The following is a 25,917-nucleotide window of genomic DNA, read 5'->3' as shown; positions in this document are numbered from 1 at the left end:
GATTCTTTGACTATTGCCAGATCCAGGCTGCTACAGGTATGTCACGGTTTAAACTAAAAATCCACCTGCGTCCGTGACAGGGACTGTGGGCCCAGCAGGGGCCCTAGGCCGAAAGGAAAAAAAGTTAATAAGGAAAAGAAAACAGCAGCAACAATCTAAGGAGGCACACTTATTTACTAAATTACTATATCGAAATACAGGATAACACAGTATAATACAATATAATTGAAAATTGAGCTAACGAATCAAGCAAAATAGGAGAGAGAATGAGTCCCGAAACCGAGAGGCCTACTGTAAATCTAGGCGAAACGGTGAAGGCTCCCACACACTCCCCTGAACGCCAGAACTCGAAAGACGTCAGTCTAGCCTGCGACAGAGTTAATATAGTGTCCAGGTCCCGTGACCTCGTGTTGTTCTCTGGGAGATGTAGTCTTCTTCTGTAAGTTGCAGATTCAGTAAAACTATTCATGCTTTATATGATGTTATGATGTGGAATACTGATAGCAAAATTACAAAATTATTAAACCATGACAAGGTAATACTTGCATTTCAGTCAGTGTCTGAAGAGCAAAGTTCATTAAGGCTGGCGGTTCTGTTTTCAGGATGTGTGAGAGAAGCCTTATGTATCAGTTAGTATTTGGTTACTGTGTTGGTCTTCACTTTCTTCTTTGCAACCAATTTACACGTTTCTAACGTTAAGATTCTGCCAGCATAAATTTTTTGGCTAACAGTGTTTTTGTAGTCCTTGACAATGTGATTTGCGTGTGTCTAAAGAGTGAGCAACTAGAAAGCAAGGGAGCAAAGAACCAAATATCAGCGGATGGTCAAATTACTGAGTGGAGCAGGTTTTAGCTGCTTTTGGGTTCTCCAAGTTATACTCTACAGCAAAACATCGTATTTCTAGCACAGAATGGTACGGTTAGGTAAAGACAAAGTACGTTGTTAGTTTGAATGTCTAAATACAAATGTTTTCATGAGTGGTATTTCTCTTTTGTGGCCTCTCCACATTTTCTTTGTGAGCGGATGTTATTATTTGCTATGAAAGTTTGAGAGTTTAATATTAAAAACGAGTGTAGTGTGATTGCAGGTGCTTTTAAGTACAGTAGTATTTCAGTACAATAGTCTTGCTGTAGAAGCAAAGTAGTAGGTTGTAGTTTCAATGATTCCATGTGGGTGCCCAGCCCAAAGTGGGGATTCCCTTATGAAAGGAGGGGGAGGGTGAAGGAGGCCGAGGGCCCTTTTCTCGGGGCCAGCTCTCTGTGCCCTCTTGCTGGCCGGAGAGAAGGGCTGCCCGCTGGACACAGGGAGTGCCTTGTAGCTCCCGTGCCGTGCCCTGCCCTCCAGCCCCCTCCTCATCCTATGCGGAACACCACTCCCAGCAGCACAGGTGCCATTTTGGAATCTTCCCCATGTCACAGCTGTCACCTTGGTTGCTGCGGCTCCACCCGACTCACTCACCTCTGAGAGTGCTGGGCAGGTAGCAGCCATGTCCAGCACGAAGCGAGGGCGAGAGGAATGTAGTGAGGATTTAAGTGGGAGAAGGAGCTGGGGGCCCCAGAACCGAAGAGGAGGAGGGTGCCCGCCATAACCATCAAATGGAGGAGGGGGAAAGGAGCCCGTTTCCATCATGCCTGGACCAGCCCTGTGACCACCACCCATGTGGAGCCGATGGAGGTGGATCCCCCTCCAGAGGAGCCCATGGACGTGGATCCGCCCGCGGCATAGCTGGCCTGGCACCACACCACCGTGGTCATGGTCATGACCGTTGGCATGGTCACAGCTTCACCATCGCTGGTCCAGGCACTCGGCTCCTTTCCTGCTGCGTGGCCCCTGCCCCCAGCATGAGCTGGGTGGCATTATTTAACATCTTCTTCTCCTCCACCTCGTTGCTCCTCCGGTTCTGTGGGCCCCCAGTTCCTTCTTCCCCCTGTTGTAGTTAGGTGTTTGCTCTGTTCTTTGTTTTGATGGTTGTGTTAGGTTAGTGTTAGTGTTCAGTTTAGTTTTAGCGTTAGGGATAGGTTCCTGTTTGTTCTTTAGAGTTAGGCATAGGTTCCTGTTTGTTCTTTAGGGTTAGGTATAGGTTTCTGTTGTTATTTTAGAGTTAGGCATAGGTTAGTGTTCGTACTTACAGTCAGGCATTGGCTGCTACACTCAAGTAAAAGTAACCGCTGCTCCTGGGTAAGCACACAGTGTTGCCATCAGGGCTCAAGCTCAGGCAGCCAGCTGACCGGGGCAGAATTTGTGTTAGACGCTGCTCAGTGACAACACCCAGAACAAAGTAGCAAGGATGTGAAGTGCAGGAGACTACTTGCGCTTATCACATTCTGTCTGCTGTAACAGCATTACTCAAAGATTTCTAATCAGGCCAAGATCTTTGTGATGCAGCAGTTTGTTCATTACTGCCATCATGGGCGCACAACCCTACTGGCGAGGAATGGAAGGCCCTATATGCTGGCCCGACCCTACCCGCAGGGAGGTGTGCTCCCTCCCCTGGGCACGGGTCAGGGACATTGCTGGGAGACTTCCCAGTCTGATCTGCCCTTCTGTCTACTATCCCCTGCTGATAGTTCAGGCTGGCAGTGAAGAAGTTAGTAAAAAAAGCCTGAAGGCTATCAAAGATGATTTCAGGGGACTGGGGCGGGTAATCGAAGGAACAGGTGTGCGGGTGGTTATTGCATCTGTACTTTCAGTGGCAGGGAGGGATACTGAGTTGGACCTAAAAACCCACCTCTTAAACAAATGGTTAAAGAGTCGGTGCAGACATAGGAGTCTTGGTGTTTTTCACCATGGGGCAATTTATTTGGCTCCTGGCATGACAGCTACAGACGGAAGCGGCCTGTCTCAAAGGGGTAAGAGGGTTCTAGCTGAGGAACTGTCAGGACCCCACCAAAAACCTGCACCCTGACTTGTAAAATGGTTACACAGATATAGGTACACCTCATACATAGTCAATGATGTAAGGAAGGACACTGGACACACCTTCGTTGGCTCCACAGCCGCAGTCCAACACGGCGGCCAGGCCCGTCGATCCATTCCTTTGCTTGCTGCCAGTTCCCACAGGGAGTCCTCACTCAGACACCTGAAACAACAACGCACACAAACACATCAGGCAAACAACAGACACGCACACAAACACAAAACGCCCTCCTCGGATCCCGCCACTCACCCTTCCTTTGCCAACTTCTCTCGCTCACCTTCAGGGCAGTGCCAGCCCCTTCAACCCGATCACAGAATCACAGAATGACCCGGGTTGGAAGGGACCTCAAGGATCATGAAGCACCAACCCCCGCCTGGCTGCGGGGCTGTGGCAGCCGGTGTGGCTGGGTGCAGCACGTGGGCATGTGGGAGGGCCTGCAGCAGGGATGTGGGGTGTAATCAGAGTGACTGGAATTCCAATTCAGTCAGAGGTCTTAATTGTAGGTAAGGGTTGAATCCGCCGAGGTGCCGCACAAGGAGAGGCGCTGGGTGCGACTATGGAAAGCAGAGCTTGTGTGTCCCAGGAGGCAGGCGTAGTCAGGTCCCCTTTGGAGCCTGCCGTTGTTGGTGCTCAGCTCAGGAGCCCCATCAGGAGCTGCTGCGTGCTGCGTCTGTGTCACGGACTTATCTAGATCAATATGATTGACTGATCAATCTATGATCTCCAGATGATGTTATGATGTGAAATACCAATAGAAAAAAATACAAAACCACAACAGTATGGCAGCCCAAAAAGATTCCCTTGTGGAAGAAGGGGGAGGGTGAAGGAGGGTGAAGGAGGCCGAGGGCCCTTTACTTGGGGCCGGCTCGTCTGTGCCCTCTTGCTGGCCAGAGAGAAGGGCTGCCCGCTGGGCACAGGGAGCACCTTGTAGCTCCCGTACCATGCCCTGCCCTCCAGCCCCCTCCTCATCCTATGTGGAACTCCAGTGCCAGCAGTGCGGCCGCCATTTTAGAACCCTCTCCATGTCACCATGGTCACCGTTGCCGCATGCCTCTGACAGTTGTGGCAGTTAACAGCCATGCCTGCTGCAAAGAGGGCGAGGGTTGAAGTTTCTGGTGGGAGGATGGAGCTGGGGGCCCTAGGAGTCAGAAGGAGGAGGGGGCCCGCCATGACCATCAGGCAGAGGAGGGGTAAGAGAGCCATTATCCATCATGCCTGGACCAGCCCTGTGACCACCACCCATGTGGAGCCTATGGAGGTGGATCCCCCTCCGGAGGAACCGATGGAGGTGGATCCCCCTCCGGAGGAACCGATGGAGGTGGATCCCCCTCCGGAGGAACCGATGGAGGTGGATCCCCCTCCGGAGGAACCGATGGAGGTGGATCCCCCTCCAGAGGAGCCCATGGACGTGGATCCGCCCGCGGCATAGCTGGCCTGGCACCACACCACCGTGCCAGGCCCCGCGTTGGCATGGTCACAGCTTCACCATCGCTGGTCCAGGCACTCGGCTCCTTTCCTGCTGCGCGGCCCCTGCCCCCAGCATTAGCTGGGTGGCATTATTTAACATCTTCTGCTCCTCCACCTTGTTGCTCCTCTGGTTCTGTGGGCCCCCAGTTCCATCTTCCCCCTGTTAGGTTAGGTGTTTGTTATGTTCTTTTTTGTTGATGGTAGTGTTAAGTTAGTGTTAGTGTTAGTGTTCAGTTTAGTTTTAGTGTTAGGGATAGGTTCCTGTTCGTTTTTTAGAGTTAGGCATAGGTTCCTGTTTGTTCTTTAGGGTTAGGTATAGGTTTTTGTTGTTATTTTAGAGTTAGGTATAGGTTTTTGTTGTTATTTTAGAGTTAGGTATAGGTTTCTGTTGTTATTTTAGAGTTAGGCATAGGTTAGTGTTCGTACTTGCAGTCAGGCATTGGCTGTTACACTCAAGTAAAAGTAACCGCTGCTCCTTGGGTAAGCATGCAGCTGGTTGCTCACCCCGAGCAATGAGTGCGACTGCCCTGACAGTTTGATGACATCTGCGATGAACTGAATTTCCCTCTTGGGACTTTTCCTTTGCAGAACATGGAGGAGCAGAGCGTGAGTGGGCTGAGAAATGGAGCTGGGACTCAGGAGAGCAACACGTGGCTGTGTCCCAGAGCTCCCAAAGTGTGGCCATTGCAAGGTAGGAGTGCCTTACCGAAAGCGTTGTTCAAGCACAGCTCCTGGCACTGTCTGCAACAGATCCGCTCTCTGCGTGCTTTCTTTCAGTCGCTGGTGTTGTGCAGCACAGCCACGGCACGGCCCTCAGTGCGTACGCGAGGAGCGTGGAAAGGTAGGTGGTGAATTTTCATCTTGCTAACGCTAGGATTAGGAATGGTGAGCATTCCTAAAAGAGTGGCCACAAAGGTGTGATCTGCCTCGGGGAGAAGTTGATTCTCGCCTCTTCAGCTTTTCCCTTCTTTTCTGTCCACCTGTCCTTTCCAGCTCCTCCTCCCCTCAGCTGCAAGTGGGGCAGTGCTCGAGTGTGAGGACTCTTCCTTGGCATGCGGTAACAGACAATGCAGATGTGACTTTTGTGTCCTTCCTTGTTCTTGGGTTTGTAGCCCAGGGATATCTTGCGAGCAGCTCTCTAAGTCAGACTGTGCTGGCAGCGTGCGTGAGTGAAATAGTGCCTCTTTTTTCCCTCTTGCAGCAAGCTTGCCGAGGCAAGGCAAGCGCTACTCAGCTGAGGAAGAAAGCCGAGAAGGAAAGCAGAAAGCAACGATGAGGGCTTGAGCAAGAAGCTACAAAGGACAGCAGAACCACCTGCAACGCTTCCTCGGAGGTGGCACCAAGAGCTGCTGACTCAACAGCCCAGTTTACTGGCACAGCCGTGCTTTCCCTGTCATGGACGGTGGAGATGATGGAAGTGAACTGGACAGGAAGGACTTGTGCTGCGTTAGAAGCAATGAGGGCTTCACATAGGCAGGACTTGGTGTATGGCAAGAGCTGGAGACGCTGCGTTCCTTCAGGGTGTGTCTCTTGAGGTCCAGGCCTGGTGTAGGGTTAGGTTGAAATAGGGCTGGCTGGGACTGGAGAGGGAGGAGGTGACGTAGCCCCGGGGTTTGGCTTCTCCTTGGGTCTGACTGGAGGCTGAGTGACTGATTGCTAAGCGGCAATCCTGGGCACTGGGGTTTCATTTTGGGGTGTGGGCGGGGCAATAAATAGAAGCCAAATCTTCTTGTACGCAATAAAATTGAAGCGAACTTTCTAAACCTGGTGCTGCCTCTTTCAGTAGCTGGTCAGAACGTCCCTCGCTCGGGCTGGCAATCGCAGGGCGATGAAGCGGTCGGCTTCACGTCTCTCCCTTGACATGGTGCAGTGCAGGTTTTCCCCCGTTTCCTTGTTGGTCTTCCCAACCTGTGGCCTTTCAGCCAACCCGTAAGTGCTGGTGACAGGCTGTGAGCATCTCCTTGCTCTCTGAGGACTGACAGAAAGAAACCAGAGGAGGGGAAGCAGCCCGGCAGGAAGAAGGGTGTCCCGTGCTCAGCCCCTTGAGTTGGCCTCTCTTCCCTGAGGGCTCTTTCAGCTTCTGATGGATGCACCGTGTGTTGCTGTTTGCCCTGGGAAGCCCAGCTGCACGCTGGCAGCCGTGGCCTGTGCATCAGCCTCCCCTTGAGGCCCAAGGAGTTGTTTGTTTTTATGTATTCACTATTGGTGTGGCATTTTGTTGTTTTGTTCTGCTTAGAGATCAAGGGGTAATTTAACACCGTTGGAAGTCATTGGGGTTCAGGAGTAGCACATGTAGAATTTTGATCATGCAGCAAGTTGTGATTTCTACTGTGTTAAAGAACTGGCACACACATATACGCCTGCAGCCGGAGCTTGATTGACTCTCGTCAATACGGCCTTCCAAAGCCCGGCCCTGGGGAGTTGTCCAAAAATTTTCCAACCTTTTGTATTACCTAAGTTTATTTTAAGCAGACAAGGAGGAGTAATCTCTTAAAGGCTTTTTTAAAGGCATTGGACTAGGTTTTGATTATCACGTCTCAGGAAGCTTCTGCATTCCACCTAGTGCTAATGTGATACATCAAGAGCAGATGACACAAGAGATTCAGGCCTTGCTGCCAGTCTTTTACGAATCAGAACTTTGTTTCATGTTGCCAGATATTGTGGTTTCCTTTTCAGGGGATTCCTTTGCTGTATAATAAGAAGGCCGAGGGCATCCTGGCCTGCATGGGAAACAGTGTTGCCAGCAGGAGCAGAGAGGTGATTGTCCCCCTGTTCTCAGCACTGATGAGGCCGCAGCTCGAGTGCTGTGTTCAGTTTTGGGCCCCTCAGTGCAAGAAAGACATCGAGGCCCTGGAACGCGTTCAGAGGAGGGCAACAAAGCTGGTGAGGGGTCTGGAGCACAGGCCGTATGAGGAGCGGCTGAGGGAGCTGGGATTGTTCAGCCTGGAGAAGAGGAGGCTCAGGGGAGACCTCATTGCTCTCTCTAACTTCCTGAAGGGAGGCTGTAGTGAGCTGGGGCTCGGCCTCTTCTCTCGTGTCATTAATGATAGGACCAGAGGGAATGGCTTCAAGCTGCGACAGGGGAGATTCAGGCTGGACACTACGAGGTATTACTGCTCAGAAAGGGTGGCCAGGCACTGGAATGGACACAGGGAGGTGGTGAAGGGAAGGGGACGAGGGCGAGGAAGGAAGGAAGGGAAGGGGAAGGTAAAGGAAGGAAAGCGAGAGGAAAGACACGAAATGAGACGTGAATTTTGGGTCCTTTTCCGGCAGCCGCCCCCCCCCAACAGGCCCCAGCCCGGCCTGAGCCACGTGACAGTGCCAGTGCCAGTGACAGGAAGTGCTTCCTGCAGGCGGCGGAGAGCACTTCCGGGCCATGGCGGCATGGCGGCCATGAGCGGGGCCGGGAGGAGCGGGCTCTGTGCTGCGAACGGGGTCGGGCCTCGGGGCGGGGGCACGGAGGGGCTGTCGGGGGAGGAGCTCGCGGCGCTGCCGGCACCCAGAGGCGGCTCCCGGGCGGCTCCACGGTCTCGCTGTGCTGCGGAGTCACCCGGCCGGCCCCAAAAGCCTGGAGGCAGAGCCTGAGCCGGCCCCGGCCCGGATCGTGTGGTGCGGCTCCGGCCGTGCTGGGCTGTGCGGCAGGAAGATGACTTGCGGAATCAAACTCTATAACCCAAAGATGGGTTCTAAAGCAGGTATGTTTATTCCAGCGTTGCGCAGCGCCGGGTGCAAGCGGGAGAGCTCCACCAAACTTGCACACCGTAAGGAGAAAAGTGTGTTACAGATATAGGTTAAGCTAATACGTAATCAATAGTCTCCTCCTCAGTTTGATTACATATTCATTACATTCCCTAGGACCCCGTTCCCCGCGACCCTTGCCGTTGTTTTGGGGTGAAATTCTTCTTCTGTTTTCTTCTTGGTGTTATCTGCTGGTATCGTTCTCCCATGTCAGCATCATCTTGCCCGGGGGTATCTAATCCTTCTTCTTGTCAGAGGTCTCCGGACAATTTCTTCTTATCTTTATTGCCCTCTTCTCTGGTTTTATTTTGACTAAGTGTCTGTAATTCCCCCTATCCCTGCACTTTTAAATGTAAACTATCTGCAGTTACCCTTTGTCTCGGATTCTGTGAAGTTCCCCTTTCCCTTTCTATAGCAGAGTGTTACCTTGCCTCCATTTCAGTCTTTGGGTCCCCAGGGAGGCTCTCCCTGGGGGTGTCCCGATTCGAAGGCAGGATTCAATCCCGCCGCAGCCCGTCCATGGCAGGCAAACGCTTCTCTCCTCTGCTCTTGGGACTCAGCAGTGCCAGGGGTTTCACAGCGCGCGTGTTGCAGTGGCTGGCAGCCTCCGTGTGTTTCTCTATTGCATACAGGATCCCATGGTGGAGCCGCGTCAGAAGCAGACGTTGGTGTCTTGTGGCAGGAGCAAGGGCAGTGGAAGCGCTGCCCAGGGCAGGGCGGTGGTGACTGCCATGAGAGCGGAGGTCTGATGCCATCTGCGAGGGATGGGATTTGCATCCGGTGGCTTTTCCGTTGCAGAATGTCCAGCAGCAGAGCGTGAGTGGCCGTGAAATGAAGCTGGGCCCCAGGAGAGCCGCCTGGAGCTGCGTCACGAGCTTCGTGCGTGGCCAGCGCAAGGTAGGTGTGCCTTACTGTAAGCGTGCGCTGAAGCAGTGTTGGTTAAGCACGGCTCACTCCTCTGTCTGCAACAGATGGGCTTTCTGCGCGCTTTATTGCTGTGGCCGTAGAATACCCTCTTTCTTACCATCTGATCTGTGAAGGCTTTTGTGTGGGAAGGTTTTGAGGAATGAGGGAGTAGAAATTGCTTTAGTCACGAGTCATCTGGAAAGGTTTCACAGAAACGGTGACATTTGCAGAAGGAACGTATTGGCATTGGCAGTTGTGCCAAATACTCACTGGGATGGAGAGGAGGGAGTACCTGCAGAAGACCGTTCTCTTCTGGTTTTGAGGAAGCCGGGCAGAGCTCAGATTGCAGCTTAAGCAATGTTCTTTTGTCACACTCTGTGTCCTGTGTTGCGTTCTCTCCTTTCGATTCCAGTTCTCCTGACAGGTTAGGCTTGAATTCAGCATAATATCTGCTTCTCCCTGGGTTCAGGTTCTTTGGGTCTCCTGCCTGCTTTTCTCCCTTTTCTTAATGGAGAGTGGAGTTTCTACCACAGAGCAAAGTTTCGTGATTGACAGAAACAAATATGGAACATATTAGATGAACACAGCTCTGCATTTTTTTCTTCCTCCGAACAGCAAGGGACTCCTGTGCTCTCATTAATATCATCAGTGAGTAGATGCTGCCTTCTGCTGGAGCCTAAAATGCTTTCTGCAGTTGAGTGGTTGGAAACATAGGGTTTTAACTTAAAATTGTTTGCGCAGGGTGAAGGTTGGGAATACAATTAGAATACAGTTACACAGTGCTCTATCCCCAGAACTTTCCATCATTTTTCTTAACACAGCTTACGGTTCATTTCAAAACAAACTAACAAAGATGAACTTGGGTTAGCGTAGCCTCTTTTAAATGATCCTTCTGTGTCTTTTCCAGGCTGGTAGCAGAATGGAGACTTTCCTGAGGCACTGGGGAACAGACACAAGCTTCTTTTGAAGGCTTCAATGAAATTCTGCCCCAGCAGTATCTGTGGTCTTTTGATGCTAAGGAGCTGGACGTAAAGGATTCTTTGACTATTGCCAGATCCAGGCTGCTACAGGTATGTCACGGTTTAAACTAAAAATCCACCTGCGTCCGTGACAGGGACTGTGGGCCCAGCAGGGGCCCTAGGCCGAAAGGAAAAAAAGTTAATTAGGAAAAGAAAACAGCAGCAACAATCTAAGGAGGCACACTTATTTACTAAATTACTATATCGAAATACAGGATAACACAGTATAATACAATATAATTGAAAATTGAGCTAACGAATCAAGCAAAATAGGAGAGAGAATGAGTCCCGAAACCGAGAGGCCTACTGTAAATCTAGGCGAAACGGTGAAGGCTCCCACACACTCCCCTGAACGCCAGAACTCGAAAGACGTCAGTCTAGCCTGCGACAGAGTTAATATAGTGTCCAGGTCCCGTGACCTCGTGTTGTTCTCTGGGAGATGTAGTCTTCTTCTGTAAGTTGCAGATTCAGTAAAATTATTCATGCTTTATATGATGTTATGATGTGGAATACTGATAGCAAAATTACAAAATTATTAAACCATGACAAGGTAATACTTGCATTTCAGTCAGTGTCTGAAGAGCAAAGTTCATTAAGGCTGGCGGTTCTGTTTTCAGGATGTGTGAGAGAAGCCTTATGTATCAGTTAGTATTTGGTTACTGTGTTGGTCTTCACTTTCTTCTTTGCAACCAATTTACACGTTTCTAACGTTAAGATTCTGCCAGCATAAATTTTTTGGCTAACAGTGTTTTTGTAGTCCTTGACAATGTGATTTGCGTGTGTCTAAAGAGTGAGCAACTAGAAAGCAAGGGAGCAAAGAACCAAATATCAGCGGATGGTCAAATTACTGAGTGGAGCAGGTTTTAGCTGCTCTTGGGTTCTCCAAGTTATACTCTACAGCAAAACATCGTATTTCTAGCACAGAATGGTACGGTTAGGTAAAGACAAAGTACGTTGTTAGTTTGAATGTCTAAATACAAATGTTTTCATGAGTGGTATTTCTCTTTTGTGGCCTCTCCACATTTTCTTTGTGAGCGGATGTTATTATTTGCTATGAAAGTTTGAGAGTTTAATATTAAAAACGAGTGTAGTGTGATTGCAGGTGCTTTTAAGTACAGTAGTATTTCAGTACAATAGTCTTGCTGTAGAAGCAAAGTAGTAGGTTGTAGTTTCAATGATTCCATGTGGGTGCCCAGCCCAAAGTGGGGATTCCCTTATGAAAGGAGGGGGAGGGTGAAGGAGGCCGAGGGCCCTTTTCTCGGGGCCAGCTCTCTGTGCCCTCTTGCTGGCCGGAGAGAAGGGCTGCCCGCTGGACACAGGGAGTGCCTTGTAGCTCCCGTGCCGTGCCCTGCCCTCCAGCCCCCTCCTCATCCTATGCGGAACACCACTCCCAGCAGCACAGGTGCCATTTTGGAATCTTCCCCATGTCACAGCTGTCACCTTGGTTGCTGCGGCTCCACCCGACTCACTCACCTCTGAGAGTGCTGGGCAGGTAGCAGCCATGTCCAGCACGAAGCGAGGGCGAGAGGAATGTAGTGAGGATTTAAGTGGGAGAAGGAGCTGGGGGCCCCAGAACCGAAGAGGAGGAGGGTGCCCGCCATAACCATCAAATGGAGGAGGGGGAAAGGAGCCCGTTTCCATCATGCCTGGACCAGCCCTGTGACCACCACCCATGTGGAGCCGATGGAGGTGGATCCCCCTCCGGAGGAACCGATGGAGGTGGATCCCCCTCCAGAGGAGCCCATGGACGTGGATCCGCCCGCGGCATAGCTGGCCTGGCACCACACCACCGTGGTCATGGTCATGACCGTTGGCATGGTCACAGCTTCACCATCGCTGGTCCAGGCACTCGGCTCCTTTCCTGCTGCGTGGCCCCTGCCCCCAGCATGAGCTGGGTGGCATTATTTAACATCTTCTTCTCCTCCACCTCGTTGCTCCTCCGGTTCTGTGGGCCCCCAGTTCCTTCTTCCCCCTGTTGTAGTTAGGTGTTTGCTCTGTTCTTTGTTTTGATGGTTGTGTTAGGTTAGTGTTAGTGTTCAGTTTAGTTTTAGCGTTAGGGATAGGTTCCTGTTTGTTCTTTAGAGTTAGGCATAGGTTCCTGTTTGTTCTTTAGGGTTAGGTATAGGTTTCTGTTGTTATTTTAGAGTTAGGCATAGGTTAGTGTTCGTACTTACAGTCAGGCATTGGCTGCTACACTCAAGTAAAAGTAACCGCTGCTCCTGGGTAAGCACACAGTGTTGCCATCAGGGCTCAAGCTCAGGCAGCCAGCTGACCGGGGCAGAATTTGTGTTAGACGCTGCTCAGTGACAACACCCAGAACAAAGTAGCAAGGATGTGAAGTGCAGGAGACTACTTGCGCTTAGCACATTCTGTCTGCTGTAACAGCATTACTCAAAGATTTCTAATCAGGCCAAGATCTTTGTGATGCAGCAGTTTGTTCATTACTGCCATCATGGGCGCACAACCCTACTGGCGAGGAATGGAAGGCCCTATATGCTGGCCCGACCCTACCCGCAGGGAGGTGTGCTCCCTCCCCTGGGCACGGGTCAGGGACATTGCTGGGAGACTTCCCAGTCTGATCTGCCCTTCTGTCTACTATCCCCTGCTGATAGTTCAGGCTGGCAGTGAAGAAGTTAGTAAAAAAAGCCTGAAGGCTATCAAAGATGATTTCAGGGGACTGGGGCGGGTAATCGAAGGAACAGGTGTGCGGGTGGTTATTGCATCTGTACTTTCAGTGGCAGGGAGGGATACTGAGTTGGACCTAAAAACCCACCTCTTAAACAAATGGTTAAAGAGTCGGTGCAGACATAGGAGTCTTGGTGTTTTTCACCATGGGGCAATTTATTTGGCTCCTGGCATGACAGCTACAGACGGAAGCGGCCTGTCTCAAAGGGGTAAGAGGGTTCTAGCTGAGGAACTGTCAGGACCCCACCAAAAACCTGCACCCTGACTTGTAAAATGGTTACACAGATATAGGTACACCTCATACATAGTCAATGATGTAAGGAAGGACACTGGACACACCTTCGTTGGCTCCACAGCCGCAGTCCAACACGGCGCCCAGGCCCGTCGATCCATTCCTTTGCTTGCTGCCAGTTCCCACAGGGAGTCCTCACTCAGACACCTGAAACAACAACGCACACAAACACATCAGGCAAACAACAGACACGCACACAAACACAAAACGCCCTCCTCGGATCCCGCCACTCACCCTTCCTTTGCCAACTTCTCTCGCTCACCTTCAGGGCAGTGCCAGCCCCTTCAACCCGATCACAGAATCACAGAATGACCCGGGTTGGAAGGGACCTCAAGGATCATGAAGCACCAACCCCCGCCTGGCTGCGGGGCTGTGGCAGCCGGTGTGGCTGGGTGCAGCACGTGGGCATGTGGGAGGGCCTGCAGCAGGGATGTGGGGTGTAATCAGAGTGACTGGAATTCCAATTCAGTCAGAGGTCTTAATTGTAGGTAAGGGTTGAATCCGCCGAGGTGCCGCACAAGGAGAGGCGCTGGGTGCGACTATGGAAAGCAGAGCTTGTGTGTCCCAGGAGGCAGGCGTAGTCAGGTCCCCTTTGGAGCCTGCCGTTGTTGGTGCTCAGCTCAGGAGCCCCATCAGGAGCTGCTGCGTGCTGCGTCTGTGTCACGGACTTATCTAGATCAATATGATTGACTGATCAATCTATGATCTCCAGATGATGTTATGATGTGAAATACCAATAGAAAAAAATACAAAACCACAACAGTATGGCAGCCCAAAAAGATTCCCTTGTGGAAGAAGGGGGAGGGTGAAGGAGGGTGAAGGAGGCCGAGGGCCCTTTACTTGGGGCCGGCTCGTCTGTGCCCTCTTGCTGGCCAGAGAGAAGGGCTGCCCGCTGGGCACAGGGAGCACCTTGTAGCTCCCGTACCATGCCCTGCCCTCCAGCCCCCTCCTCATCCTATGTGGAACTCCAGTGCCAGCAGTGCGGCCGCCATTTTAGAACCCTCTCCATGTCACCATGGTCACCGTTGCCGCATGCCTCTGACAGTTGTGGCAGTTAACAGCCATGCCTGCTGCAAAGAGGGCGAGGGTTGAAGTTTCTGGTGGGAGGATGGAGCTGGGGGCCCTAGGAGTCAGAAGGAGGAGGGGGCCCGCCATGACCATCAGGCAGAGGAGGGGTAAGAGAGCCATTATCCATCATGCCTGGACCAGCCCTGTGACCACCACCCATGTGGAGCCTATGGAGGTGGATCCCCCTCCGGAGGAACCGATGGAGGTGGATCCCCCTCCGGAGGAACCGATGGAGGTGGATCCCCCTCCGGAGGAACCGATGGAGGTGGATCCCCCTCCAGAGGAGCCCATGGACGTGGATCCGCCCGCGGCATAGCTGGCCTGGCACCACACCACCGTGCCAGGCCCCGCGTTGGCATGGTCACAGCTTCACCATCGCTGGTCCAGGCACTCGGCTCCTTTCCTGCTGCGCGGCCCCTGCCCCCAGCATTAGCTGGGTGGCATTATTTAACATCTTCTGCTCCTCCACCTTGTTGCTCCTCTGGTTCTGTGGGCCCCCAGTTCCATCTTCCCCCTGTTAGGTTAGGTGTTTGTTATGTTCTTTTTTGTTGATGGTAGTGTTAAGTTAGTGTTAGTGTTAGTGTTCAGTTTAGTTTTAGTGTTAGGGATAGGTTCCTGTTCGTTTTTTAGAGTTAGGCATAGGTTCCTGTTTGTTCTTTAGGGTTAGGTATAGGTTTTTGTTGTTATTTTAGAGTTAGGTATAGGTTTTTGTTGTTATTTTAGAGTTAGGTATAGGTTTCTGTTGTTATTTTAGAGTTAGGCATAGGTTAGTGTTCGTACTTGCAGTCAGGCATTGGCTGTTACACTCAAGTAAAAGTAACCGCTGCTCCTTGGGTAAGCATGCAGCTGGTTGCTCACCCCGAGCAATGAGTGCGACTGCCCTGACAGTTTGATGACATCTGCGATGAACTGAATTTCCCTCTTGGGACTTTTCCTTTGCAGAACATGGAGGAGCAGAGCGTGAGTGGGCTGAGAAATGGAGCTGGGACTCAGGAGAGCAACACGTGGCTGTGTCCCAGAGCTCCCAAAGTGTGGCCATTGCAAGGTAGGAGTGCCTTACCGAAAGCGTTGTTCAAGCACAGCTCCTGGCACTGTCTGCAACAGATCCGCTCTCTGCGTGCTTTCTTTCAGTCGCTGGTGTTGTGCAGCACAGCCACGGCACGGCCCTCAGTGCGTACGCGAGGAGCGTGGAAAGGTAGGTGGTGAATTTTCATCTTGCTAACGCTAGGATTAGGAATGGTGAGCATTCCTAAAAGAGTGGCCACAAAGGTGTGATCTGCCTCGGGGAGAAGTTGATTCTCGCCTCTTCAGCTTTTCCCTTCTTTTCTGTCCACCTGTCCTTTCCAGCTCCTCCTCCCCTCAGCTGCAAGTGGGGCAGTGCTCGAGTGTGAGGACTCTTCCTTGGCATGCGGTAACAGACAATGCAGATGTGACTTTTGTGTCCTTCCTTGTTCTTGGGTTTGTAGCCCAGGGATATCTTGCGAGCAGCTCTCTAAGTCAGACTGTGCTGGCAGCGTGCGTGAGTGAAATAGTGCCTCTTTTTTCCCTCTTGCAGCAAGCTTGCCGAGGCAAGGCAAGCGCTACTCAGCTGAGGAAGAAAGCCGAGAAGGAAAGCAGAAAGCAACGATGAGGGCTTGAGCAAGAAGCTACAAAGGACAGCAGAACCACCTGCAACGCTTCCTCGGAGGTGGCACCAAGAGCTGCTGACTCAACAGCCCAGTTTACTGGCACAGCCGTGCTTTCCCTGTCATGGACGGTGGAGATGATGGAAGTGAACTGGACAGGAAGGACTTGTGCTGCGTTAGAAGCAATGAGGGCTTCACATAGGCAGGACTTGGTGTATGGCAAGAGCTGGAGACGCTGCGTTCCTTCAGGGTGTGTCTCTTGAGGTCCAGGCCTGGTGTAGGGTTAGGTTGAAATAGGGCTGGCTGGGACTGGAGAGGGAGGAGGTGACGTAGCCCCGGGGTTTGGCTTCTCCTTGGGTCTGACTGGAGGCTGAGTGACTGATTGCTAAGCGGCAATCCTGGGCACTGGGGTTTCATTTTGGGGTGTGGGCGGGGCAATAAATAGAAGCCAAATCTTCTTGTACGCAATAAAATTGAAGCGAACTTTCTAAACCTGGTGCTGCCTCTTTCAGTAGCTGGTCAGAACGTCCCTCGCTCGGGCTGGCAATCGCAGGGCGATGAAGCGGTCGGCTTCACGTCTCTCCCTTGACATGGTGCAGTGCAGGTTTTCCCCCGTTTCCTTGTTGGTCTTCCCAACCTGTGGCCTTTCAGCCAACCCGTAAGTGCTGGTGACAGGCTGTGAGCATCTCCTTGCTCTCTGAGGACTGACAGAAAGAAACCAGAGGAGGGGAAGCAGCCCGGCAGGAAGAAGGGTGTCCCGTGCTCAGCCCCTTGAGTTGGCCTCTCTTCCCTGAGGGCTCTTTCAGCTTCTGATGGATGCACCGTGTGTTGCTGTTTGCCCTGGGAAGCCCAGCTGCACGCTGGCAGCCGTGGCCTGTGCATCAGCCTCCCCTTGAGGCCCAAGGAGTTGTTTGTTTTTATGTATTCACTATTGGTGTGGCATTTTGTTGTTTTGTTCTGCTTAGAGATCAAGGGGTAATTTAACACCGTTGGAAGTCATTGGGGTTCAGGAGTAGCACATGTAGAATTTTGATCATGCAGCAAGTTGTGATTTCTACTGTGTTAAAGAACTGGCACACACATATACGCCTGCAGCCGGAGCTTGATTGACTCTCGTCAATACGGCCTTCCAAAGCCCGGCCCTGGGGAGTTGTCCAAAAATTTTCCAACCTTTTGTATTACCTAAGTTTATTTTAAGCAGACAAGGAGGAGTAATCTCTTAAAGGCTTTTTTAAAGGCATTGGACTAGGTTTTGATTATCACGTCTCAGGAAGCTTCTGCATTCCACCTAGTGCTAATGTGATACATCAAGAGCAGATGACACAAGAGATTCAGGCCTTGCTGCCAGTCTTTTACGAATCAGAACTTTGTTTCATGTTGCCAGATATTGTGGTTTCCTTTTCAGGGGATTCCTTTGCTGTATAATAGAAGAAGGCCGAGGGCATCCTGGCCTGCATGGGAAACAGTGTTGCCAGCAGGAGCAGAGAGGTGATTGTCCCCCTGTTCTCAGCACTGATGAGGCCGCAGCTCGAGTGCTGTGTTCAGTTTTGGGCCCCTCAGTGCAAGAAAGACATCGAGGCCCTGGAACGCGTTCAGAGGAGGGCAACAAAGCTGGTGAGGGGTCTGGAGCACAGGCCGTATGAGGAGCGGCTGAGGGAGCTGGGATTGTTCAGCCTGGAGAAGAGGAGGCTCAGGGGAGACCTCATTGCTCTCTCTAACTTCCTGAAGGGAGGCTGTAGTGAGCTGGGGCTCGGCCTCTTCTCTCGTGTCATTAATGATAGGACCAGAGGGAATGGCTTCAAGCTGCGACAGGGGAGATTCAGGCTGGACACTACGAGGTATTACTGCTCAGAAAGGGTGGCCAGGCACTGGAATGGACACAGGGAGGTGGTGAAGGGAAGGGGACGAGGGCGAGGAAGGAAGGAAGGGAAGGGGAAGGTAAAGGAAGGAAAGCGAGAGGAAAGACACGAAATGAGACGTGAATTTTGGGTCCTTTTCCGGCAGCCGCCCCCCCCCAACAGGCCCCAGCCCGGCCTGAGCCACGTGACAGTGCCAGTGCCAGTGACAGGAAGTGCTTCCTGCAGGCGGCGGAGAGCACTTCCGGGCCATGGCGGCATGGCGGCCATGAGCGGGGCCGGGAGGAGCGGGCTCTGTGCTGCGAACGGGGTCGGGCCTCGGGGCGGGGGCACGGAGGGGCTGTCGGGGGAGGAGCTCGCGGCGCTGCCGGCACCCAGAGGCGGCTCCCGGGCGGCTCCACGGTCTCGCTGTGCTGCGGAGTCACCCGGCCGGCCCCAAAAGCCTGGAGGCAGAGCCTGAGCCGGCCCCGGCCCGGATCGTGTGGTGCGGCTCCGGCCGTGCTGGGCTGTGCGGCAGGAAGATGACTTGCGGAATCAAACTCTATAACCCAAAGATGGGTTCTAAAGCAGGTATGTTTATTCCAGCGTTGCGCAGCGCCGGGTGCAAGCGGGAGAGCTCCACCAAACTTGCACACCGTAAGGAGAAAAGTGTGTTACAGATATAGGTTAAGCTAATACGTAATCAATAGTCTCCTCCTCAGTTTGATTACATATTCATTACATTCCCTAGGACCCCGTTCCCCGCGACCCTTGCCGTTGTTTTGGGGTGAAATTCTTCTTCTGTTTTCTTCTTGGTGTTATCTGCTGGTATCGTTCTCCCATGTCAGCATCATCTTGCCCGGGGGTATCTAATCCTTCTTCTTGTCAGAGGTCTCCGGACAATTTCTTCTTATCTTTATTGCCCTCTTCTCTGGTTTTATTTTGACTAAGTGTCTGTAATTCCCCCTATCCCTGCACTTTTAAATGTAAACTATCTGCAGTTACCCTTTGTCTCGGATTCTGTGAAGTTCCCCTTTCCCTTTCTATAGCAGAGTGTTACCTTGCCTCCATTTCAGTCTTTGGGTCCCCAGGGAGGCTCTCCCTGGGGGTGTCCCGATTCGAAGGCAGGATTCAATCCCGCCGCAGCCCGTCCATGGCAGGCAAACGCTTCTCTCCTCTGCTCTTGGGACTCAGCAGTGCCAGGGGTTTCACAGCGCGCGTGTTGCAGTGGCTGGCAGCCTCCGTGTGTTTCTCTATTGCATACAGGATCCCATGGTGGAGCCGCGTCAGAAGCAGACGTTGGTGTCTTGTGGCAGGAGCAAGGGCAGTGGAAGCGCTGCCCAGGGCAGGGCGGTGGTGACTGCCATGAGAGCGGAGGTCTGATGCCATCTGCGAGGGATGGGATTTGCATCCGGTGGCTTTTCCGTTGCAGAATGTCCAGCAGCAGAGCGTGAGTGGCCGTGAAATGAAGCTGGGCCCCAGGAGAGCCGCCTGGAGCTGCGTCACGAGCTTCGTGCGTGGCCAGCGCAAGGTAGGTGTGCCTTACTGTAAGCGTGCGCTGAAGCAGTGTTGGTTAAGCACGGCTCACTCCTCTGTCTGCAACAGATGGGCTTTCTGCGCGCTTTATTGCTGTGGCCGTAGAATTCCCTCTTTCTTACCATCTGATCTGTGAAGGCTTTTGTGTGGGAAGGTTTTGAGGAATGAGGGAGTAGAAATTGCTTTAGTCACGAGTCATCTGGAAAGGTTTCACAGAAACGGTGACATTTGCAGAAGGAACGTATTGGCATTGGCAGTTGTGCCAAATACTCACTGGGATGGAGAGGAGGGAGTACCTGCAGAAGACCGTTCTCTTCTGGTTTTGAGGAAGCCGGGCAGAGCTCAGATTGCAGCTTAAGCAATGTTCTTTTGTCACACTCTGTGTCCTGTGTTGCGTTCTCTCCTTTCGATTCCAGTTCTCCTGACAGGTTAGGCTTGAATTCAGCATAATATCTGCTTCTCCCTGGGTTCAGGTTCTTTGGGTCTCCTGCCTGCTTTTCTCCCTTTTCTTAATGGAGAGTGGAGTTTCTACCACAGAGCAAAGTTTCGTGATTGACAGAAACAAATATGGAACATATTAGATGAACACAGCTCTGCATTTTTTTCTTCCTCCGAACAGCAAGGGACTCCTGTGCTCTCATTAATATCATCAGTGAGTAGATGCTGCCTTCTGCTGGAGCCTAAAATGCTTTCTGCAGTTGAGTGGTTGGAAACATAGGGTTTTAACTTAAAATTGTTTGCGCAGGGTGAAGGTTGGGAATACAATTAGAATACAGTTACACAGTGCTCTATCCCCAGAACTTTCCATCATTTTTCTTAACACAGCTTACGGTTCATTTCAAAACAAACTAACAAAGATGAACTTGGGTTAGCGTAGCCTCTTTTAAATGATCCTTCTGTGTCTTTTCCAGGCTGGTAGCAGAATGGAGACTTTCCTGAGGCACTGGGGAACAGACACAAGCTTCTTTTGAAGGCTTCAATGAAATTCTGCCCCAGCAGTATCTGTGGTCTTTTGATGCTAAGGAGCTGGACGTAAAGGATTCTTTGACTATTGCCAGATCCAGGCTGCTACAGGTATGTCACGGTTTAAACTAAAAATCCACCTGCGTCCGTGACAGGGACTGTGGGCCCAGCAGGGGCCCTAGGCCGAAAGGAAAAAAAGTTAATTAGGAAAAGAAAACAGCAGCAACAATCTAAGGAGGCACACTTATTTACTAAATTACTATATCGAAATACAGGATAACACAGTATAATACAATATAATTGAAAATTGAGCTAACGAATCAAGCAAAATAGGAGAGAGAATGAGTCCCGAAACCGAGAGGCCTACTGTAAATCTAGGCGAAACGGTGAAGGCTCCCACACACTCCCCTGAACGCCAGAACTCGAAAGACGTCAGTCTAGCCTGCGACAGAGTTAATATAGTGTCCAGGTCCCGTGACCTCGTGTTGTTCTCTGGGAGATGTAGTCTTCTTCTGTAAGTTGCAGATTCAGTAAAATTATTCATGCTTTATATGATGTTATGATGTGGAATACTGATAGCAAAATTACAAAATTATTAAACCATGACAAGGTAATACTTGCATTTCAGTCAGTGTCTGAAGAGCAAAGTTCATTAAGGCTGGCGGTTCTGTTTTCAGGATGTGTGAGAGAAGCCTTATGTATCAGTTAGTATTTGGTTACTGTGTTGGTCTTCACTTTCTTCTTTGCAACCAATTTACACGTTTCTAACGTTAAGATTCTGCCAGCATAAATTTTTTGGCTAACAGTGTTTTTGTAGTCCTTGACAATGTGATTTGCGTGTGTCTAAAGAGTGAGCAACTAGAAAGCAAGGGAGCAAAGAACCAAATATCAGCGGATGGTCAAATTACTGAGTGGAGCAGGTTTTAGCTGCTCTTGGGTTCTCCAAGTTATACTCTACAGCAAAACATCGTATTTCTAGCACAGAATGGTACGGTTAGGTAAAGACAAAGTACGTTGTTAGTTTGAATGTCTAAATACAAATGTTTTCATGAGTGGTATTTCTCTTTTGTGGCCTCTCCACATTTTCTTTGTGAGCGGATGTTATTATTTGCTATGAAAGTTTGAGAGTTTAATATTAAAAACGAGTGTAGTGTGATTGCAGGTGCTTTTAAGTACAGTAGTATTTCAGTACAATAGTCTTGCTGTAGAAGCAAAGTAGTAGGTTGTAGTTTCAATGATTCCATGTGGGTGCCCAGCCCAAAGTGGGGATTCCCTTATGAAAGGAGGGGGAGGGTGAAGGAGGCCGAGGGCCCTTTTCTCGGGGCCAGCTCTCTGTGCCCTCTTGCTGGCCGGAGAGAAGGGCTGCCCGCTGGACACAGGGAGTGCCTTGTAGCTCCCGTGCCGTGCCCTGCCCTCCAGCCCCCTCCTCATCCTATGCGGAACACCACTCCCAGCAGCACAGGTGCCATTTTGGAATCTTCCCCATGTCACAGCTGTCACCTTGGTTGCTGCGGCTCCACCCGACTCACTCACCTCTGAGAGTGCTGGGCAGGTAGCAGCCATGTCCAGCACGAAGCGAGGGCGAGAGGAATGTAGTGAGGATTTAAGTGGGAGAAGGAGCTGGGGGCCCCAGAACCGAAGAGGAGGAGGGTGCCCGCCATAACCATCAAATGGAGGAGGGGGAAAGGAGCCCGTTTCCATCATGCCTGGACCAGCCCTGTGACCACCACCCATGTGGAGCCGATGGAGGTGGATCCCCCTCCGGAGGAACCGATGGAGGTGGATCCCCCTCCAGAGGAGCCCATGGACGTGGATCCGCCCGCGGCATAGCTGGCCTGGCACCACACCACCGTGGTCATGGTCATGACCGTTGGCATGGTCACAGCTTCACCATCGCTGGTCCAGGCACTCGGCTCCTTTCCTGCTGCGTGGCCCCTGCCCCCAGCATGAGCTGGGTGGCATTATTTAACATCTTCTTCTCCTCCACCTCGTTGCTCCTCCGGTTCTGTGGGCCCCCAGTTCCTTCTTCCCCCTGTTGTAGTTAGGTGTTTGCTCTGTTCTTTGTTTTGATGGTTGTGTTAGGTTAGTGTTAGTGTTCAGTTTAGTTTTAGCGTTAGGGATAGGTTCCTGTTTGTTCTTTAGAGTTAGGCATAGGTTCCTGTTTGTTCTTTAGGGTTAGGTATAGGTTTCTGTTGTTATTTTAGAGTTAGGCATAGGTTAGTGTTCGTACTTACAGTCAGGCATTGGCTGCTACACTCAAGTAAAAGTAACCGCTGCTCCTGGGTAAGCACACAGTGTTGCCATCAGGGCTCAAGCTCAGGCAGCCAGCTGACCGGGGCAGAATTTGTGTTAGACGCTGCTCAGTGACAACACCCAGAACAAAGTAGCAAGGATGTGAAGTGCAGGAGACTACTTGCGCTTAGCACATTCTGTCTGCTGTAACAGCATTACTCAAAGATTTCTAATCAGGCCAAGATCTTTGTGATGCAGCAGTTTGTTCATTACTGCCATCATGGGCGCACAACCCTACTGGCGAGGAATGGAAGGCCCTATATGCTGGCCCGACCCTACCCGCAGGGAGGTGTGCTCCCTCCCCTGGGCACGGGTCAGGGACATTGCTGGGAGACTTCCCAGTCTGATCTGCCCTTCTGTCTACTATCCCCTGCTGATAGTTCAGGCTGGCAGTGAAGAAGTTAGTAAAAAAAGCCTGAAGGCTATCAAAGATGATTTCAGGGGACTGGGGCGGGTAATCGAAGGAACAGGTGTGCGGGTGGTTATTGCATCTGTACTTTCAGTGGCAGGGAGGGATACTGAGTTGGACCTAAAAACCCACCTCTTAAACAAATGGTTAAAGAGTCGGTGCAGACATAGGAGTCTTGGTGTTTTTCACCATGGGGCAATTTATTTGGCTCCTGGCATGACAGCTACAGACGGAAGCGGCCTGTCTCAAAGGGGTAAGAGGGTTCTAGCTGAGGAACTGTCAGGACCCCACCAAAAACCTGCACCCTGACTTGTAAAATGGTTACACAGATATAGGTACACCTCATACATAGTCAATGATGTAAGGAAGGACACTGGACACACCTTCGTTGGCTCCACAGCCGCAGTCCAACACGGCGCCCAGGCCCGTCGATCCATTCCTTTGCTTGCTGCCAGTTCCCACAGGGAGTCCTCACTCAGACACCTGAAACAACAACGCACACAAACACATCAGGCAAACAACAGACACGCACACAAACACAAAACGCCCTCCTCGGATCCCGCCACTCACCCTTCCTTTGCCAACTTCTCTCGCTCACCTTCAGGGCAGTGCCAGCCCCTTCAACCCGATCACAGAATCACAGAATGACCCGGGTTGGAAGGGACCTCAAGGATCATGAAGCACCAACCCCCGCCTGGCTGCGGGGCTGTGGCAGCCGGTGTGGCTGGGTGCAGCACGTGGGCATGTGGGAGGGCCTGCAGCAGGGATGTGGGGTGTAATCAGAGTGACTGGAATTCCAATTCAGTCAGAGGTCTTAATTGTAGGTAAGGGTTGAATCCGCCGAGGTGCCGCACAAGGAGAGGCGCTGGGTGCGACTATGGAAAGCAGAGCTTGTGTGTCCCAGGAGGCAGGCGTAGTCAGGTCCCCTTTGGAGCCTGCCGTTGTTGGTGCTCAGCTCAGGAGCCCCATCAGGAGCTGCTGCGTGCTGCGTCTGTGTCACGGACTTATCTAGATCAATATGATTGACTGATCAATCTATGATCTCCAGATGATGTTATGATGTGAAATACCAATAGAAAAAAATACAAAACCACAACAGTATGGCAGCCCAAAAAGATTCCCTTGTGGAAGAAGGGGGAGGGTGAAGGAGGGTGAAGGAGGCCGAGGGCCCTTTACTTGGGGCCGGCTCGTCTGTGCCCTCTTGCTGGCCAGAGAGAAGGGCTGCCCGCTGGGCACAGGGAGCACCTTGTAGCTCCCGTACCATGCCCTGCCCTCCAGCCCCCTCCTCATCCTATGTGGAACTCCAGTGCCAGCAGTGCGGCCGCCATTTTAGAACCCTCTCCATGTCACCATGGTCACCGTTGCCGCATGCCTCTGACAGTTGTGGCAGTTAACAGCCATGCCTGCTGCAAAGAGGGCGAGGGTTGAAGTTTCTGGTGGGAGGATGGAGCTGGGGGCCCTAGGAGTCAGAAGGAGGAGGGGGCCCGCCATGACCATCAGGCAGAGGAGGGGTAAGAGAGCCATTATCCATCATGCCTGGACCAGCCCTGTGACCACCACCCATGTGGAGCCTATGGAGGTGGATCCCCCTCCGGAGGAACCGATGGAGGTGGATCCCCCTCCGGAGGAACCGATGGAGGTGGATCCCCCTCCGGAGGAACCGATGGAGGTGGATCCCCCTCCAGAGGAGCCCATGGACGTGGATCCGCCCGCGGCATAGCTGGCCTGGCACCACACCACCGTGCCAGGCCCCGCGTTGGCATGGTCACAGCTTCACCATCGCTGGTCCAGGCACTCGGCTCCTTTCCTGCTGCGCGGCCCCTGCCCCCAGCATTAGCTGGGTGGCATTATTTAACATCTTCTGCTCCTCCACCTTGTTGCTCCTCTGGTTCTGTGGGCCCCCAGTTCCATCTTCCCCCTGTTAGGTTAGGTGTTTGTTATGTTCTTTTTTGTTGATGGTAGTGTTAAGTTAGTGTTAGTGTTAGTGTTCAGTTTAGTTTTAGTGTTAGGGATAGGTTCCTGTTCGTTTTTTAGAGTTAGGCATAGGTTCCTGTTTGTTCTTTAGGGTTAGGTATAGGTTTTTGTTGTTATTTTAGAGTTAGGTATAGGTTTTTGTTGTTATTTTAGAGTTAGGTATAGGTTTCTGTTGTTATTTTAGAGTTAGGCATAGGTTAGTGTTCGTACTTGCAGTCAGGCATTGGCTGTTACACTCAAGTAAAAGTAACCGCTGCTCCTTGGGTAAGCATGCAGCTGGTTGCTCACCCCGAGCAATGAGTGCGACTGCCCTGACAGTTTGATGACATCTGCGATGAACTGAATTTCCCTCTTGGGACTTTTCCTTTGCAGAACATGGAGGAGCAGAGCGTGAGTGGGCTGAGAAATGGAGCTGGGACTCAGGAGAGCAACACGTGGCTGTGTCCCAGAGCTCCCAAAGTGTGGCCATTGCAAGGTAGGAGTGCCTTACCGAAAGCGTTGTTCAAGCACAGCTCCTGGCACTGTCTGCAACAGATCCGCTCTCTGCGTGCTTTCTTTCAGTCGCTGGTGTTGTGCAGCACAGCCACGGCACGGCCCTCAGTGCGTACGCGAGGAGCGTGGAAAGGTAGGTGGTGAATTTTCATCTTGCTAACGCTAGGATTAGGAATGGTGAGCATTCCTAAAAGAGTGGCCACAAAGGTGTGATCTGCCTCGGGGAGAAGTTGATTCTCGCCTCTTCAGCTTTTCCCTTCTTTTCTGTCCACCTGTCCTTTCCAGCTCCTCCTCCCCTCAGCTGCAAGTGGGGCAGTGCTCGAGTGTGAGGACTCTTCCTTGGCATGCGGTAACAGACAATGCAGATGTGACTTTTGTGTCCTTCCTTGTTCTTGGGTTTGTAGCCCAGGGATATCTTGCGAGCAGCTCTCTAAGTCAGACTGTGCTGGCAGCGTGCGTGAGTGAAATAGTGCCTCTTTTTTCCCTCTTGCAGCAAGCTTGCCGAGGCAAGGCAAGCGCTACTCAGCTGAGGAAGAAAGCCGAGAAGGAAAGCAGAAAGCAACGATGAGGGCTTGAGCAAGAAGCTACAAAGGACAGCAGAACCACCTGCAACGCTTCCTCGGAGGTGGCACCAAGAGCTGCTGACTCAACAGCCCAGTTTACTGGCACAGCCGTGCTTTCCCTGTCATGGACGGTGGA

The 25,917-nt window shown here is 51.7% G+C and overlaps 3 protein-coding genes across 3 annotated transcripts in view; all 3 read left to right on the top strand.

Annotated features, from left to right (window-relative positions):
* The window catches only part of LOC146758316 (uncharacterized), a 107,841-nt gene that overhangs the window by 61,442 nt on the left and 20,482 nt on the right, over window positions 1–25,917 (top strand). The gene's annotated exons all lie outside the window — the stretch shown is intronic.
* LOC146758320 (uncharacterized) lies at window positions 7,169–10,537 on the top strand. The gene is made up of 2 exons (XM_085516095.1): window positions 7,169–9,019; window positions 9,936–10,537. The coding sequence occupies exon 1, from the start codon at window positions 7,169–7,171 to the stop codon at window positions 7,967–7,969; it is 801 nt and encodes a 266-aa protein (XP_085372221.1). The 3' UTR covers window positions 7,970–9,019; window positions 9,936–10,537.
* Window positions 17,048–20,601, top strand: LOC146758319 (uncharacterized). Its single transcript, XM_085516636.1, has 2 exons — window positions 17,048–19,083; window positions 20,000–20,601. The coding sequence occupies exon 1, from the start codon at window positions 17,173–17,175 to the stop codon at window positions 18,031–18,033; it is 861 nt and encodes a 286-aa protein (XP_085372762.1). The 5' UTR covers window positions 17,048–17,172; the 3' UTR covers window positions 18,034–19,083; window positions 20,000–20,601.

This window comes from Coturnix japonica, chromosome 15 (assembly GCF_054131305.1).
Source record: "Coturnix japonica strain WE chromosome 15, WE-NBRP24, whole genome shotgun sequence".
In the NCBI taxonomy this organism is placed as follows: domain Eukaryota; kingdom Metazoa; phylum Chordata; class Aves; order Galliformes; family Phasianidae; genus Coturnix; species Coturnix japonica.
This window is presented reverse-complemented; position numbering and strand designations above follow the sequence as displayed.